A 17,200-nucleotide genomic window follows, 5' to 3' on the forward strand; every position below is an offset into this window, starting at 1 on the left:
TGACCCAACAGCAGAACAAAATAAACATGGAAATTTTGCAATGGATTTTTTTTCCCCTTGGGAGTTGGGGGGGGGGGGGAGAGGTACAGAGGTGGTGAATACTGATCTGGGTTTTTCCTCTTCTAATTTTCACTATAGTCACTAATTTTAAAGAAATTTTTAAGAACTCTGCTCTTATGAACTCTATCCCTTGGGTATGGTTGAAATTGGCCACCATGCTGAAAAGTGTGCATAGATAGGCAGCAGAGAAAGCAATCGCATATGCCTCAGGAAGCTAGACTTTCCTCTGATCTCTCCTCTCCCCAAGCCCCCAAGGCATCCCAGACTAGGTCCACCAGCCTGAACCACATATTCCCTTCTCCCTCTCAAAATCCAGCCAGAGCTCTCTCCTCTTCAGAGGACAGAAAGCACTCTCTCCAGACCCAGGCTGCAGCTCCAGAAGCAAGCTTGTCTTCCTTCTGCTAAAACTCTGTCAGCTGGCAGGCAAAAGAGACTTTCCTGTGGATTCAGCAGCCTATCTACTCCACCCCTACCAGAACAATTATTCTTGTAACTTGTGCAACGATAAACTACGCTCTAGTGCTGAAGTTCAGATTTCAAGAACTACTCCTCTCAGACTGGTAAGACCATCAGAGGCATACAACAAAACGTGTGTTCAACTTCCATTTTAAATAGGTAGAAAATTGCTTAGAAAAACCCTATATTAAGAGGAAATCAAGATTAAAAATATTTACAAATTAGGTTTATTATATCAAAGCTGTCCATACAGTCTTCATTTCATACCCATTGCTGCATTACTACATTATCTTTTATTACATTAATTTATTACATTTATTACATTATCTTATTACTACTTTTACATATGCTTTTTCCTACTTCATAGATATTTAGTAAGAGGCTGAAACAACAATCTAAGTTAACATTTATCAACTTCCAAGTCCTGGAATGTGCAATACCAAGCAGCATACTTTTGAAAGCTTTATTAGATACGAGACCACCAGACCCTTCCTAAAACAAAGAAAAGGAACAGTAACAATTTTGGTCAGTATACTAGACGAGTGTAAAAATAATCCTAACCCTGGAATAAGGAAATAATGCTTTGCATACTACACTGGCCTTCTGCTTAATACCACAATAAGCAGTACTCAGCAATATCAGGAAGATCAACAGCAGAGTTATTCAGAACAACATAATGGGATACGTGCAATGACTGTCACCACACTGCAGTAGTGAGTCACACAGCTTTTAGTGTGTACCCACTATATCCAATTACAAAAACTAAATTACATTCAGTAATTTGAACTTCCAGCTTGTTTCTCCTCTTCAAGTCAATAAATGCCCATGTTCTCAGAAGTGCATTAAATATGGAGGTGAAAGTTTCATATGAAGCATAAAATGCTGGACAAGCAGGCATTTGTGCCAACCTGAAGTCTGGGCTACTGGATGCACTATGTGGTGCTTTCCTACCTCTGTAAGCCATGCATACTGTACATAAGGGGGAAAAAAAAAACACATCCAGTTAAAATATTCATCAAGTCCAAAGAGCAAAAGCATCTATACTAAGCAAGGGCTGCCATCTTCAATGAGTCTGAGTTTTTGTGCAAATTCACCCAAGGCTGTATTTGATAACTATTCCGTTACAGTAAGGTGTCTAATGGGAAGCCTAACCTTGAATCCTTTCCACAGCAGAATTCAGGGAAATTCTTGCTTCAGACTAAGTATAACACTGCCTGAATAGAGGGAAAGAGGGAGGAAAAAAAAAAAGCCATACAGCCGGACAAACAGCATTTTAAAGACCACCCTAAGGTTACATTAAAAAATGAGCCAGCTAAGCTCACTGATCAGGGCAATCCACGAGCTTTGAGGAGACAGAGCCACCGCTAGGTTTATGAGCGGCTTGAGTCACAATGACCAAGATCCTATTTTCTACTAACATTATGAATTGTAACAGTGCCATTTATTTTGATCACTGTTCTCCAAGTTAAAAAACAGAAGTGCCTTGCATGAATTACAATCAACTACAAATGCAAGGCCAGTACTAAAAACTCTGGGACCAAAGAACTGTAAGAGTCGAACAACAGTTCAGGTAAAATTAACTTGTGCATCTGATCTTGTGGAAACTCTAATCATTATCTTGAAAAACAGTACAGAAAAGGTATTTCCTTTCAAACATGAAACAGAAGCATACTGGACTCCACAGAATCTGCACTTCCCTATGAACACAGATCTACCTAGGTTAGTTAAATCTCCCTATTTCACAGAAGTCTCACAAAACACTTAGAATTCAGTGGACGGCTGCATGATTTCAAATTCTGGATCAGAGCCTTCTCACTCATAAAAGTATACTTCTTCCTACACTGCTTGGCACTTTCCAAATCATACCCATTGAACAAAAGGTACAAACTTTAGTGAAACAGAACCTCAAGATCTTCAAGCAACTGTCACAGTGGCTTCATATGCACCAAGTAGGCTTCTTCTGGCTGGAAGTACCTTGTGGAACTGCTTCTGTATTTAGGATGCTCACTGCCCTTTAATCAGAAGTTAAATACAGAATGGGCCAACTAATCCATAATTCCTTCTTACCATAAATAGCTACAATTAAGCTAAAATAAAGAATCCCTATTACAATTATTCACTTGGCACACTAATGTTTGCCACAGATGAAGAACACCCACATTCAGAAACACTGATCTTTTGGATGCGGGTCATCTCCATACTCCATCCAGTGGCTTAAGGTACAGTCTCTGTGCTATAAGATCCAAAACAGTATGGCCCAAATAAATCCAACACCAAAAAAAAGGCACATTTATTATATTGCTATCTTAATTGCCATCTTTTTTTCTTAACTTTTGCAAGATGCACACTCATGAAAGACCATTTAGTCTGTCTTATTCAGATAAATATCTTGTGGGAAGTACAATCCATATGCCTCCAGGCAAAACAGAACTTTCCGAATATTCTAAAACCAGGTTTTGTTTTTGAAAAAAATCAATGAAGAACTTTGAAGTGCACCTCTCAAGTTATCAACAGATTGCTCAGAGCCTTGTCTAGCTCACTTCTGAATACCTTCAAGGACGGAAATGCCACCACCTCTCTGGGAAAACTTGATCAGTGTTCAATCACGCTCATCACGAAAACGTTTTTCCTAACATATGATCAGAATTTCCCTTGTCTCAACTTGTGTCTGTTATGCCACATCCTTCAACTTTGCCCTTCTGAGAAATGTTTAGTTCCACCTCCTCTATAGCCTCCCCTCAGGTATTTGAGGACAGCAATAAAACTCCACCTAGCCTTTTTGTCTTAAGGCTGAATAAACCCAGTACACTCAGCCTCTTGCAAAGCACTTCTCTCTAGGCATGTGTGCCAGTCCCCCAGTTCTACTTGTTCATCATACTGGGCTTGTTCCAAGTACACCAAATGCCTTTCCTGTACTGGGGAGCCCCCAAACAGACAGTTCTCCAGATATAGTCTCATAAGTGTTGAATAGAGGAGAAAAGTCATTCTCTTAACTAGCTAGCTACCTTTCTTTTAAGGGAGCCCATTGAGCTGTTCGACTTCTTTGCTGCAAGGGCACACTGCTGACTTGCATCAACTTGCTGTCCAGTAGGACCTTCAGAGAAAAAAAAATTTAAAGTAGCACAAGTTTGAAAATAGAAAATCTGTCTTATGTTCACAGAAAGGCATTAAGATCCTGTCTCCATGAGTCTAGGAAAAGCACTTGGTAAGTCACCACAACCAGTGAAGGTTAAGACTAAGGACACTACTAAAAGAAAGTAAGTGGAAAAAGACATGGATAGAACAGAGATAAAGGGACATAATCTTGAACAGAATATTATACTGGAAAGAGACTACTAACAGTTATTAGATATGTGACGCTAGCACAAACATTAAACATTGGGAAATACATGAGAACACTACAACGCAGGAAGAATAAAATCATCTAATGGACAAGAAAATGAAAAGTAAAATTCAGTCATAAAATTTGAGAAGATCACTCTAAGTTTCTGCTACGACTTTCAGCTCATTTCTTGGAAATCACTGTCACCCTGTTCTAAACATGAAATCGTTTTTCTTCATACCTAATGCAAAGGTTTTTACTTGATCTCATGTGACTACCACCAAAACATTCCACAAGAGATCTTGACTGTTGTATCATACACAACTCTAGACACCCAGCTTCAAAATATTTTCAAATCCAAATATATGCAAGGAGCATACCATTATGTAAGAGCCTATCATGTAAACAGAAACCAACAGACCTCAGGTTGCCCAGGCTAACAAAACAAAACCTGCAGCAGGATACACTTGCTATGTGTAAATATCAGGAGGGCAAACAAAAGGAGTATGAATAAAGTGTAAATTTAAGTCAGAAATCAGAATATAACAATCAGGTTGTCAAATATTTTCCCCAAAACCATAAAAAAGCAAAAAGTCATAGCTGCAAGTCGATACTACATTCACTCCTTAAAGAATTTGCAGTATGATGCCTGCAAAAGCAGTAAAGCTAATCCAGTAATGCAAGAGATTTCTTTTTTTAAGGTTCAGTTGATCCTGTTTTGCAAGCTTAAAGCATTTCTATATTCCTTCCAATAAGACTTAGTAGCTCAAAGTTGTGTAACATCTCTCTCTTTTCCTAAGCACGTCTTGCCCATCAGAATAAACACAGTACCAGCTGAGTTCCAGATATGAAACCCCAAATCCACAGGTCTCCATCAGAGTTTGAAAGTTTTAAGACAAAAGAGAGCCCCAGGTAAGTAGATAAGTTTACTGCACAGGAATTCAAGCTTCTGTTCGCAAACTGCCTAAAAACTATCAAGTTCTCAGAACCTCAGGTTCTTTCTTCATAGATCATTTACAAGCCTCTGTTCAACTTTGTTGTTCTTTAGAAAGAACATCGCATACAGAAGCATTTTATTCTTTTGGATTTTGCTACTTTTTTCAGATGTCAGAATCAACTAAACACTTAAAGTTACGATGTATTGTTTGTTTTTCCCTCCCATATGCCAAAATATAAATATTAGAGAAGCCAATTATTTAAGCACTGAAAGCATATTGCGTATTGTAAGGTTTTGGTCTCCTCTTCCTCCAGATTTCAAGTCTACTGTTAGTCTAGCAAATTTTTTTAGAAATAAGTATAGTCTTTCTCTAATTGCTTGAAGAAGGAATCAAAACTTGTTCAGTCAGGAAGCAGAGGAGGACCTCTCCTCACAAACACACACAAAATAGGAGAAATCCGATCTTGGAGATAAGTTTGAAAGACAGGAACTATGACAATTAGTTCCATGGATCAGAGGTACAAAGGAAGCAAAGAAAATAAACAGGAGAAATTTAAGCTGAGACAGATGCTCCAATAAATTATGCAGATCTATAAACCTTTCCACAATTAGCTTTACCAAGATGTCCACCACATGGCCTTCGAGCAATCAGCTTTGTTTGTAAACAAGATGAGTAGAAGATATGCCGATTAACTCGTGTTCAGTTTGCAAAGTATCTTATGGTTTAGAAGTACAAGCAGGGCACCAGTGGAACTACAAAAGGAAGAATACAGCCACGGACAACATTCTGCAACATCATAAACAAAATACTTAAAATAAAGCAGCAGAATACACAATGCCACTCTAGTGTGAACTTCAAGACCAGTAATGCATTACTCTTGAGTTATCTGGATCCACAGTTTTGCTTAATTTCTGGATACTGCAAACAATACCAAGTAAGGGAAAATTATTACAGACTTTAAATCAGAAAAGATACCACTTGTTCACTGTGAAAAGTCTCTAGATGCTGCCCTTTTGAATCTTAGGTCTGAGAACTTAATAATGCAGTAGCAAGAATTTCAGCCTAGCAAAAATTCCAGCAGAAGAGAAACTTGGAGATCATCATTATAATAGGCTACAAATAGATCCACATGGGTGACAAATTGTGATCAACCAACGAACTCTTACAATGGAATAGGGTTCAGAGGAGATGGGCAAGGGTGAGGTGCCCAGGAAGCTCAGGAATGATGTAGTGTGTGATTCACTGACCGCAGCTGTGGCACAGAACCCTGACTAGCTCAACACAAAGGGGACCAGAGGGTAGCCTAAGATAAACAGCTATGTCAGTTGAGTGGATTAACTGGTGTAAATATTTCTTCCTGAGCTTATCAAGAGTGTGAATGTGTCCCTGAGTCAGCCAGACCAGCAAGGGAGAAGTGCACACACTGCTCAGCCCAATATAGAGTATAAAACCCGAACAACTAACAAAAGAATTTGAGAGAGCAACCCACAGATTCCTTCTTGGAGACTGGGGACACCCAGCATCATGACGGTGAGCATACTAGAGACCAGCAATGGGGACCACATTGGTATTGCAGTTGAACTGTATAATGTAATTGTTGTATTTTGCTAGGTTTATACACTTGTACTGTGATTTCAGTATACTGCTGTATCACCCTGCTAAATCAAATATCCCATGTAACACCAAATACCTTCAAAGGAAGCTTTTATATTAAAATATTACACACTCTACATGTAGAATATCTAAAAGAATTTGGTCAGAGAGTATTTGACAAGTCTTTTGTCTTCTGACTGAAATATCATTTAATGAAGAAAAATGAAAAAATTTAAAAAATTTTATGTACAGCTACACACCTGCAAATTCTGAAATAACGGGGACAGAGAACACATGTTCTTTATTACTGTCACTAAGGTGCAGGAACTGTCATCCACAACCACCACCACTTATGCACCAGCAGCTTGTATGGTTAAAAAAAAAATGTATCAGCTATGATAGGATGTAGACATTGAATACTCTAAAATAGAAAATGACAGATACCAAAAACAGCTGGCAATCATGAGAACTTTTTCTTAACCAAAGCAAATAGTGGCAACAAATACTACAACAAAATTATGGGGTTACCTGGAAGACAGCAACTAAAAGACTCGATTAGAAATCACATTCATTTTAAGCTAAATATGAAGGAAGTCTATACTTCACACATGGATGTAAGAACAGCTCACATAGCCACACAGCTAGCTCTTCGAATAATCTTCTACAGACAGTAAGTGCTACATAAACAACAAAATCAAAAACATGATAACCAAACCAGGTTAGGGGTAAGTTTTTAAACAAATGAGATGACAAAGTACAACTGCTGCCGAGTAACAGTTTTCAAAGCTACAGAAATAAAGATTCAGTACGATTGTCTGCCTCAACTGAACTCTTTCTTTGTTCAATAACACACAAAAAAAGGTAGATTTCTTGTTTCGGAGGAGGAAGGCAGAACTCCTCCCACTGAATACCTCACACTTTCTAACGCAGGAAGAAAATACTGTTTGAAGAACACTTTGATTGATGATTTGATGGTTTTTGAGAAGACATTAACAGGCAGTAAGGCTCTTACCTGAACAGACAATGTCTCAGACCATTTTAAAATTCAGCATTTGGAGAGATCAATACAGACCTTATCAATGACACCCATGATGACATTTCAACAATGTTCTCCATAGTTTTTTTTTTTTTTTTTAATTAGCATGCACCTATATAGAACTTTATACAGTTGCTATAAAAATGGTGCTAACAGGAAAAATCCTGACAGCCTATGAATTGCCTACATTCAGCATGATGAGTATTATGGGGAAATGCAATAGTCATTTACAAAGGGGAGCTGAAAATCCAGAGTGAATTCTGCCTGTGCCATTATCCCTAAATTTGTTTGTGAAAGGGTGTTGAGGTCAGCTTGTCCAGCTTCTACAAGCAAACAATGCATGTAGTGGTTACCCATCCATCCAACCATTCACACCTTTTCTGAGTTTCTAACTCCTTTTAGAAGGGCCACAGTAAATCAGGCAACTGATTTAACAGCAAACACTCAAACACCAGTAGTTTAATATTAAATCCTTTTCTTCACCCAAGAAAAGTCAGCAAGAACTATGTAACTGCTGACCACCAAAGCGTCTGCATAAGAAAAAATGACACAGAAATAGGATAAATCTGGGTGAACTCATGCAGACCTAGGACTTCAACAAAACAAACAGATTTTAGAGTCTTGTTATAAATGCTTGAGAACCACCAGAAAGATCTAACGACTCATCAGCTGGCTCAGCTAGATGTCAGTGGCGTACTGAAAATGTCTGAAATTGAAGACTAAGCATATGTTCATTTCAACCAAAATAATTTAGAACAAATATTTTCAAGAAGGAGAATAATATATTAAGATATTATCTGACACCAAGTTTCTGTTTGAATAACAGGCAAAAACAGGGAAAATTTCCCCGCAATTTACCAATATACTCTATGTAAACAGGAATTTATTTGGAAGTGTGAAATTCTTGGTACACCAATCTTATTCTTTGTGCACTAACAGCAATAGCTGAATCACCACAAAAACAAAAAGTAATTTTAGGCAAATGGATAGTATAAATGAGAGCCCTGGTGGAGCTATTCCCAAGCCATCTATCTACATTATTGATGAAGAATTTGCTCCAAAGAAGGAATGACATAATAACTATCTACAGTTTGCAGAACTTGTATAATTGATGTAGCATTCAGTGTTTTCCAGGACACATCAAGAAAGATCCTGAAATACAATACAAGCATTAACTTAAAAGACTTAAAAAGAGCATAGCTAGCAATGCATGGGAACCAACTATGCAGAATCATTTGCATACCTCTACTAGTAAAGTCAAGTCTCAAATTCTTGGTTACAGAACAGGGGAAGATGACAAATCACAGGGGGGAGGAGTGGGGAACATGATAATTCTTTACATCACACACAGCAACCTCATGGTAACTAGTAAGAGACCAAGGAAAACCAAGTAATTTTTCAAATTACTTCCTAAGGAGGTAGAAGTACGTTATTGCATAAGTAAGCAAAGCTTCAAATAAGTGCAAACAGCAAAGATGCTCAGATCCCATGAAAGCTAATTCTTGACTTTATCTACATGCAAACACAGCACTCTTTGAGATCTAGCCACACTCACCACTCCTGCCTTAAAAATGAGTTTTAAAAGGCTTGAATTGGCACCCAAATTAATAAACAGATTTACCAAGACAAACATTTTTCATTTCACACAAAATTTACCTTGAAATGAGGAAAAAAGTGCTGTAAGACTGACAGAACTGGAAGGATCTGGGGTAGTTTTTAGCATTTGGATCCAGTATCACAAATTACGATTTGGTGAGGGATTTGATACCATTTCATGGTATCATGATGATCATGATGACCGTTACTGAGGTCAAACTGTCCACAGCCTGAAAGGACAAGAAAACTGGTCAACAGGGGAAAACATGAGTGGACACTACACACCAGTAAACAGCCTGGGCTGGGAAACACAACCTGAGCTAGGAGGGCTGGATGGGGAATAAATTCTCTGTTAACGGTTGGCAAGAAACTTCATTGCCCTACAGAGACAGAACACAGCCCATGGACTGCCAGTTGAAGAAACTGTTGTAGAGAGTTGTATTTAAATTTTATATTTTTTACTGCGTAATAGATACAAAGAAGATCATGCACAATATTGACCAAACACTATTTTAAAATGCATCACTCCCAGCAATCAGCTTCTGGCACGGGCATGTTCTCTTAACCAGGAAAGACAGCACTGTGGTAGATATCTCCTAGTTCTGAGGTATTTGCGTGCAATCCATACGGTCTCTCTCCTTCAACATTAATGAGACCTAGAAGTAGGTCACAGTCCATTTTGTCTTTCCAGAAAAAGTGTCATAGCAAAGCAAGACTGCTAAACGCACGCACAGGTTCAGAGGTAAGAAAGCCTGAGGATCCCAGGATGAGAAGAGAGTTGTACTGAGGGACAAAATACCATATTTTGGTATAGAAATAGGAGAGAAAACCTGTAACCCACCATGCCCAGCCTGCAGTACAAGCAAAACAGCAGGGTGTCATGGAAGAGGAAGGGGAAAGGAGAGAGAACCTACTCCAAACACAAAACTTCCCAAACCTCACTGTATCTTTGTCAAAAGGTTTCATAATAATTGATACTTGCCAATACTGCAACACTTTATGGTATCAGTACCATAAGATTTTCAACTGCTACCACTCATCAAGATCTCAGATTCCAAATAAATTTGAACTACAAATAATTCTTTGAAAGAAGTAAAAAAAAAAAAAAAAAAAAAAAGACCAGACAATTTTCTTCTGATTCAAAACCAAATTATTTTAATTAGATAAAATAAACACAGATGTTTTGGTGTTATCTCAAAAGCCAAAATCATCTATTTCAGGGAAATCTCACCTGCTGCCTTTACCTACCGCATTTCTCTTATTTAGTTCCATATTCGACTTACAAGGCTGACTGTGAACACCATTTAAACACACACACACAAAAGGTTAAGCAGCTTCATAGATTGGTAATATCTAATTGCTGAAATAGCTAAACAACAACTTAGAAAAAGTCATTAGCCACAATACAGTTACAGTATTTAGGACAGGTGGTATGCTTTTGAAACTATTTCACTACTTAAAAGAGCTGAGATTCTAATAAGCTATATTAGCTTATTTTCCACCAGCCTCCAAAACTGAGGATACCAACCTCAGCAAAACCAGCATAAATGCTGCTACCTATATACACAGTATTCATACAGTAGCCTTCTGATCTAAGAAGCTAGTTTTTTTCCAAGAGCATCAGATGAGGGCTTTTTTCAGCTAACAAGAGCAAGCAAGCAAGAGTTCCATGCAGCTAACAAACAGTGTAAATCTGGCAGAGCTGTGAAACAGCAGGCAGTAGGGCTGTGCTACCACAGACAATGCTGCATAAACCTCCTCCCTTGCTGAGGAATGAAGCAAACATCCATTCACTATAGGATCCAGTTGCACGCTCGACTCAGCCCCACCCCCCCCGAAAAAAGAACGTGATGCAAACAGTGTCTCCAATCTAGGAACCACCCCTTTGTATCTTCCAAGGTATGTTAACTGATTTCGAAGATCATTATGTCAAACAAACGTTAGCCATCTCTGTATTAGAGAGGTAAAAACGCCATTTAAGAATTCCAAAACATTCCAATTTTCTTTCTGTAAGCAATTAGCTCTATCAATATTAGAAGAGTAATAGAGAAAAAGCCACAAAGAAGTACTGATCAGCTTGTCTAAAGATAAGATCATAGAAACACACCCTACTGCCCTAGGGAGGAAAAGAATATCCGACTCCATTAGTGACCTGGAAGGTAATAGGGAAAGAAGACACCAGAGAGAGTGAGACTGGCAAGTAAAACTTCAGTTGCTGAAGCCCATCACTTCTCCCCATCTTCCCTCCCCACTCCCACAAGCAAAGCCAACAAGACATCTGTGACACTCAGTACCAGTCTGCCCAGAAATCTGACACCTAGAAGCAATACAGAAACTCCAGATGTCCCCAGACAGGAAAAGTCTGAAGCTTGTTTCCTATTCCCTGGAGAGATCTCATTCCTGCCCCTGTCCTCTAACTCTAAGACTCCCCAATTCTGTTCTTTACTTAAGCCTACTGCTTCAGAGAGCAAGGGGAAGCAAAAATACTTAAAATAATGCAAGTTAAAGAACAAAAGTGCTATGGAAATAAGAGCTAACTTTTAGTAGGTACAGATGAAATAATTATTAAAGCCTTCAGCTTTTCTACAATATACTTATGCTTATGAATGCATAATGGATTTAATGGAAGTTTTGTGAGCACAATGGCATAGCCTGACTTCTTTCATTCATTTACTTGCACTATCAAACAAGTCTCCCTTTTTAGCAAAATCACTTCACATTGGCCAACGAGATTAAAGTCCATCCAGCCTAGCATTACGTAGATATGACATCTCCAAACTATTACAGTGCTATAACAAAATCTGTATTAAATGACTAATTCCCATTACAACATATTTCATATTTTCCTAAACTATCATTAAAAAAATGCTTTTTGGTCTTAACAATATTCCTTTAATTAATACCTTCATTGTCTAACAAGTTATAGAATTGACACCATGAACTATACTTCATCAAAAACGTGTCAGCCTCAAGTCATTAGCACGCAAATTCAAAACGCAGTTTTGTTACTGCAAGTCTAAATTTGATTAAAATTCACACCTACTTCACATCTTCACTTTGGACTTATATCAAACATACTAAGCATACAGCTTAGTTCCCACACCCATAGGCATTTCAGTTTTCTCCTACAAGCTAATCAAGTTACATATGGAAGGTAGACCATTTCACAGGACAAAACACATTTGTGATGAGTTTCTCCAGGCATCCTGGGATAATGTGATCATAAGTATTTTAAAATTTATATTGTACATGCACACAAGTAATTGGGATCATGTAGTAAGAAATACTCAGATACTCCTTTTCCCTCTCCTAGTCATACAATATTCCTTACCAAAAGCTACAACAAAGTAAAGCTACTGCAGTTCTGATTGCTGGTCTGCAACAGAACTTTGAGACCACTTCTTTTAACAAACTGAAGTCCCTGAATGTCATCTTGCATACAGATTTGTATGAATACTTAAGACAAGTTTCTCACTCTGAAACATGATCTAGTACCTAACAAACAAACCTTACCAACATTAAGACAGCTTCAGGAAAGAGTTAAAATGGCCGAGTGGATGTATTAAACACATATCACAGACCCTAGCCACAAAAACACAGACCCGAGCCACACAAAAAAAAGCAAAGTGTCAGCAAGGTAATTAAGTGCAAGCTACTACATGCAGACATTGGGGAAATACTACCTGCAAGCAGATCCTAAAGCAGAATATTTGCTTGTGAATAGCTGCCATTCTTCATACATAAAAAAATCTCCAGAATAATTTTCCATTTCTTCAGCATCACTTTAATGTACCTTCAACTTTCCAAAACATTGCATATCTGGCACCCACCCCAAATGAAGAGTATCAGCTTGCTTTCTGGGTTGCTTTGCCGACTACAATTCAGTTAACATCACTTTCCTCTCCAAATTATTTTAGTATTATTCTGGACACTTTGAACACTTCAATACATACTGCAGTATAGTTAACTAAGTTCCACAAATAACATAAATTTTCTGTCAGCATAGCTAGATTTACACAAGGGCTTCACATAGTATAAATGATAAGAACTATAATTTAATATTTAAACTTGCTACTATTAAAGCTGGTACATACTTCTAATAAAGACCAGGACCAAGTTTCCTCTTCATTTTTGAAGCTTAACATAACAAGCACTTTTTTTTTTAAAGTTGCACTGAAAAACATCTATTACCATGACTGGAAATTGCATATATTAGACTAGATCAGAAAGCAAGCTACCAACTACTAGTAAGGAGAAGAACACTTTCAGAAAAACAGTAAGCGTATTAAAATCCATTAGCAAAGAGTTATCTGGCAAAATTTGTTTCAAATCTTGCTCTGAAGCTTGGCCAGACAGTTCTGTTATTAGTTGATTATGCCTGACTTTTCCAAACTGAGGGTAGACCAAGCATATTATCAATACTTGCAAGATGATCTCACATTAAATATTCTTCTGTGTGAAGTGCCAGAGGTAACTGCTCAAAATAAGCTCAGATGAAAAAAAATCCACACATCATCAATACAGAAAATGACATGGGGAAAAAAGGAAAAAAAATTCTAGATAAGCACTTTTTAAACTAGCAGCAGCAAAAGTATTTCTACCTTTACATAGGGACATCTGCTATTATTATATAAACATAACACGAAACAATTTCATTAGAAACTGCATGCCTGATATCATCCATGCCCTGAAATAGCATATTTAAAAAAGCAAAGCCTTATACTCAGGTAATGTTTATTGTCATCCTATCTTCAGGCAGACCTGCAAGGCCTAGGTTTTGACCTCCCCAAACAAGTATCTCAGTCTCCTTGCCAGTACATTCAGTCCTCAAAAAATAAAGGGTTAGCAGCTAGCTAAGAAATCCTACTTCAGTAATTTTGCATGATAATCTCAAACAAAGTACCTGTAGATCACCTTAACTTGGTAGAAGGACTGAACTCAAATAGATTCCTACTGTTTTTATATCAACAGGCCTTTTTGTAAGACACAATCTACACTTCCAAAAGATTTTGATCACTAAGAGGACCACAATTATTCAAAGTTACCTACCAGGAAATTGGCTAGTAATCAAAAACAGATTGATGGCAGAGTGGTCTGGATTCACTAGCAACAGCAACATATTTCAGGTGCCCTTTAACCATACAAAGTTAATTATGTGATAGGGTAGAAGAGGAAACACAATGCTTCTGAGCCATCCCATTTCACTATATGCTTTCTCAAAACACCTCATGATATTAGAGTGAGTAACTAGCACAAAACAGTGATGCATTAATAGAAAGAGTAGTCCAAATCTTTGAGTTTTTTTTTTTTGATTTAGCACTTCAAATAGTTTTTATGCATTTTGTAAATCAAAACATATGCTTAAGAAACTATGAGATGCTACCAGCATGCTAATACTAAACAAAGTTGATTGTAGTTGATGTTGTAATCCACAAAATACTCCAAAAGTTTGAGGATTGTTTAAGACAGATAGCTCTAATGCCCAGTTTTGAGTAACATCAACATTACTCCCAGCTCATTCCACTGGGTTACTGTAAAAGATGTTACACTCAAAGTTAAGCCCTATTCCAAAGAGGTTTTCAAGAACATCACAAGGATCCCACAATGCCTGAAGCGTTTCTGTGTGCAATCTGATAGGGCTTTAGTTCACCAGTACGGATAGACTAAGACAGCTGGAGAAGACTAAGATTTTTTTCTTCTCCCAAGCTAGGAATTCAAAACAGATTCCTTCTTGTTTTCTATTAACAATGGTTCCACAAGCTAAGTTAGAGCTGAAGAGACAACTGACCCCCTGTCTGACTTCAGTCAGTTTTACTAGAGCATTGATTTTGCATTTACCAGTATTGTCTGCCCCCAATTGCTTCCTCCTCCATTACATTTGACAGGGTATCAGCACAAGAGTGTGTACGGCTGCAGAATCAAATAGCTTGGGGGAAGTGATCAAACTGAAAAATAAGATAGTGGGGGGGAGGGGAGGGTAATTTCTGAGCTGGGTAAGTTCACTGATCCAGTTCACCCAACTGGTATTTCTGCAAGAATAGACAGTGCCAGTAGTGAGCAGTCAAGAAATACTCTGCCAAGAAAAAATGTACATGGCGTAACAATTCAATTACAAATCATTTCAATTCATTATCAAGTTGTAGTCCTCCACATTTGTAAAGTGGGGATAAAACTTAAGAGCAATAGGAATAAAGTCACAATTTGTTATTAAAACAAGTAGACTGGAAACAGGAGCTGTTAAAAAGTTTCTAAGCTTGAGTTTTATGCAAAACTAACAAGTCAGAAGTCCACCCGTAGTTACTTGCCTCTTCAATACAACCAATTCAGACATGAAGCGTACAGAGAAAACCTCAATAATTTGAGACTTTGTTTTCCATTTACAGACTCCTCAGCCTGCCCATACATTATTGCTGCTTGATAATCTGAAAATTATGTAACTACAGAAAGTGTGCTTTGTACTAGTCCTATTTGTTCACTCATTCATCCAACTGTAGCTACTTTATCACTTTATACCATGTATTTTTAATCTGAATAAAAAAAATATAATACTACAGTTAAGCCAATTACCCAAAGCCCTTGGTACCTTAATTACATGATAAAAGCAATCTGATTTGCCAACTGCATTAAGATCACTTACTCAGGATGTCTGCCAATCATCTCACCACTATTATCCAAGAAATACACCCTCTTCTTTTTTAAAAAAAGATCAATATTATTCTTCCTCAGCGTGATCTGAGTCACTCTCAATGAGAAAAGCAAACGCCATAGTTTCAAAGTTGTCTCTGAATGCATAGTAAGACAGGTTCAAATCTAACAGCTTTTAATGCCATACTACTACAACTATGGTCAGAGAGTTGATTCTTTAGAAGCCAGTCCTAGTTCACTGCAGACTTAATTGATTGCAACCAATACTACAGCTCCATTAGGAGAAAAAGAGATAACAAATACACATCTGAAATATCAGTGCTGCTGATTGATAATGGCTCCAAAGCCATCAAAACATTCTGCACAAGATTGCTTCCACAGTTTTAAGACACAGTTTCAACATGAACGTCAGCAAATCTCAAACTTCTCCTCTTCAACCCCCTTTATACACTTCTCTCCCACTCTGACAGTTTCAGCCCTCGGACAACCTACGGACATATAGTAGAGACAGTATAAGCACAGAGATTCAAGACCTCCTAGGAATTCCTAAGTCAAGTCCACCACTTTTCAGCAGAGGACCTCATGGCAAGATTAAAAATGAGTCTCCCTCTATCCCATTTCTGATTATCCTCTGGCAAGCTGTTCTGTCTTCCTTAACTTATCCACATTTTGCCCATGTTGTGCTTCATTATTTGCACTAAGAACTGCTAATCACAGAATCATAGAATTGGTAAGGTTGAAAGGGACCTCTGGAGACCACCTAGTCCAACCCTCAAACAAGTGGCTCGCACGGGGATCAGACTCGCAACTTTAGCATTATTAGCACCATGCTCTAACCAACTGAGCTATACCTAACCCCAATAACGACCTAAAAACAAAGGAGGAAGAACAGTAACGATTTCTAGCCAGATCCTAGTCAGATTAGGTCTCAGTCTTCTAGTTAAAGAACTAAAAAAACTGATTTTACTGTTTCATTATGATTGCTAAAAAACAACTAAGATCAGAGGGCACCGACGCTTTTACCTAACAGCAAATACACTCCTTCAATCAGGAAGGCCAATAATTATATCCACATCATCATGTATACTTTATCTGGATTGAACCTCAGCCAGCTTGTTCTAATCCATGTCCAAATCTCAACTACATGCTGATGAGGCACTAAGCTACATTAACCACTTTTGCAGTATATGGGCAAGACTTATAGCCCCCTCCCCCCCAGTATAGACCAGAAAGAAAAATAGAACAGACAAATGCCTTTCCCAGTTCACTTACAATCTGAAGATTATACTGTTTATGAAATACATTTCTATTCCCCCCTCACCCACAAAATCTAAATTAGGTGTAGAGAACAGACCACAAGTCCTACATCTCAAAGAAACAGAATAAATAACTATTCTTAGAGTTTACACCAGTATGAACACAACTAGAGGACTGCAAGCAATATCCACCTTAAAAAAAAAATTAATAAAAAAAATAAGGGCTTTTAATTTAACCATCAAGCAACAACAGATGTACTGCTCTCAAATCTGGCATCACATCAACTGCCATGTTACA

General features: G+C 37.8%; 1 protein-coding gene across 9 annotated transcripts in view; it reads right to left on the minus strand.

Moving 5' to 3' along the window:
* The window catches only part of RALGPS2 (Ral GEF with PH domain and SH3 binding motif 2), a 119,176-nt gene that overhangs the window by 97,157 nt on the left and 4,819 nt on the right, over window positions 1-17,200 (minus strand). Inside the window, exon 3 of one of the 9 annotated variants that reach the window (XM_062580927.1) lies at window positions 3,522-3,610. The exons of 7 other annotated variants lie outside the window; for them this stretch is intronic. In XM_062580927.1, the coding sequence (XP_062436911.1) occupies window positions 3,522-3,542 (21 nt within the window). In that variant the 5' untranslated portion in view covers window positions 3,543-3,610. Of the gene's footprint in view, window positions 1-3,521; window positions 3,611-9,061; window positions 9,147-17,200 lie in introns of those variants that run through there. One more of the 9 variants, XM_062580923.1, reaches the window with a different exon arrangement.

The sequence above is a fragment of the Rhea pennata genome, chromosome 8 (genome assembly GCF_028389875.1).
Source record: "Rhea pennata isolate bPtePen1 chromosome 8, bPtePen1.pri, whole genome shotgun sequence".
NCBI lineage: Eukaryota > Metazoa > Chordata > Aves > Rheiformes > Rheidae > Rhea > Rhea pennata.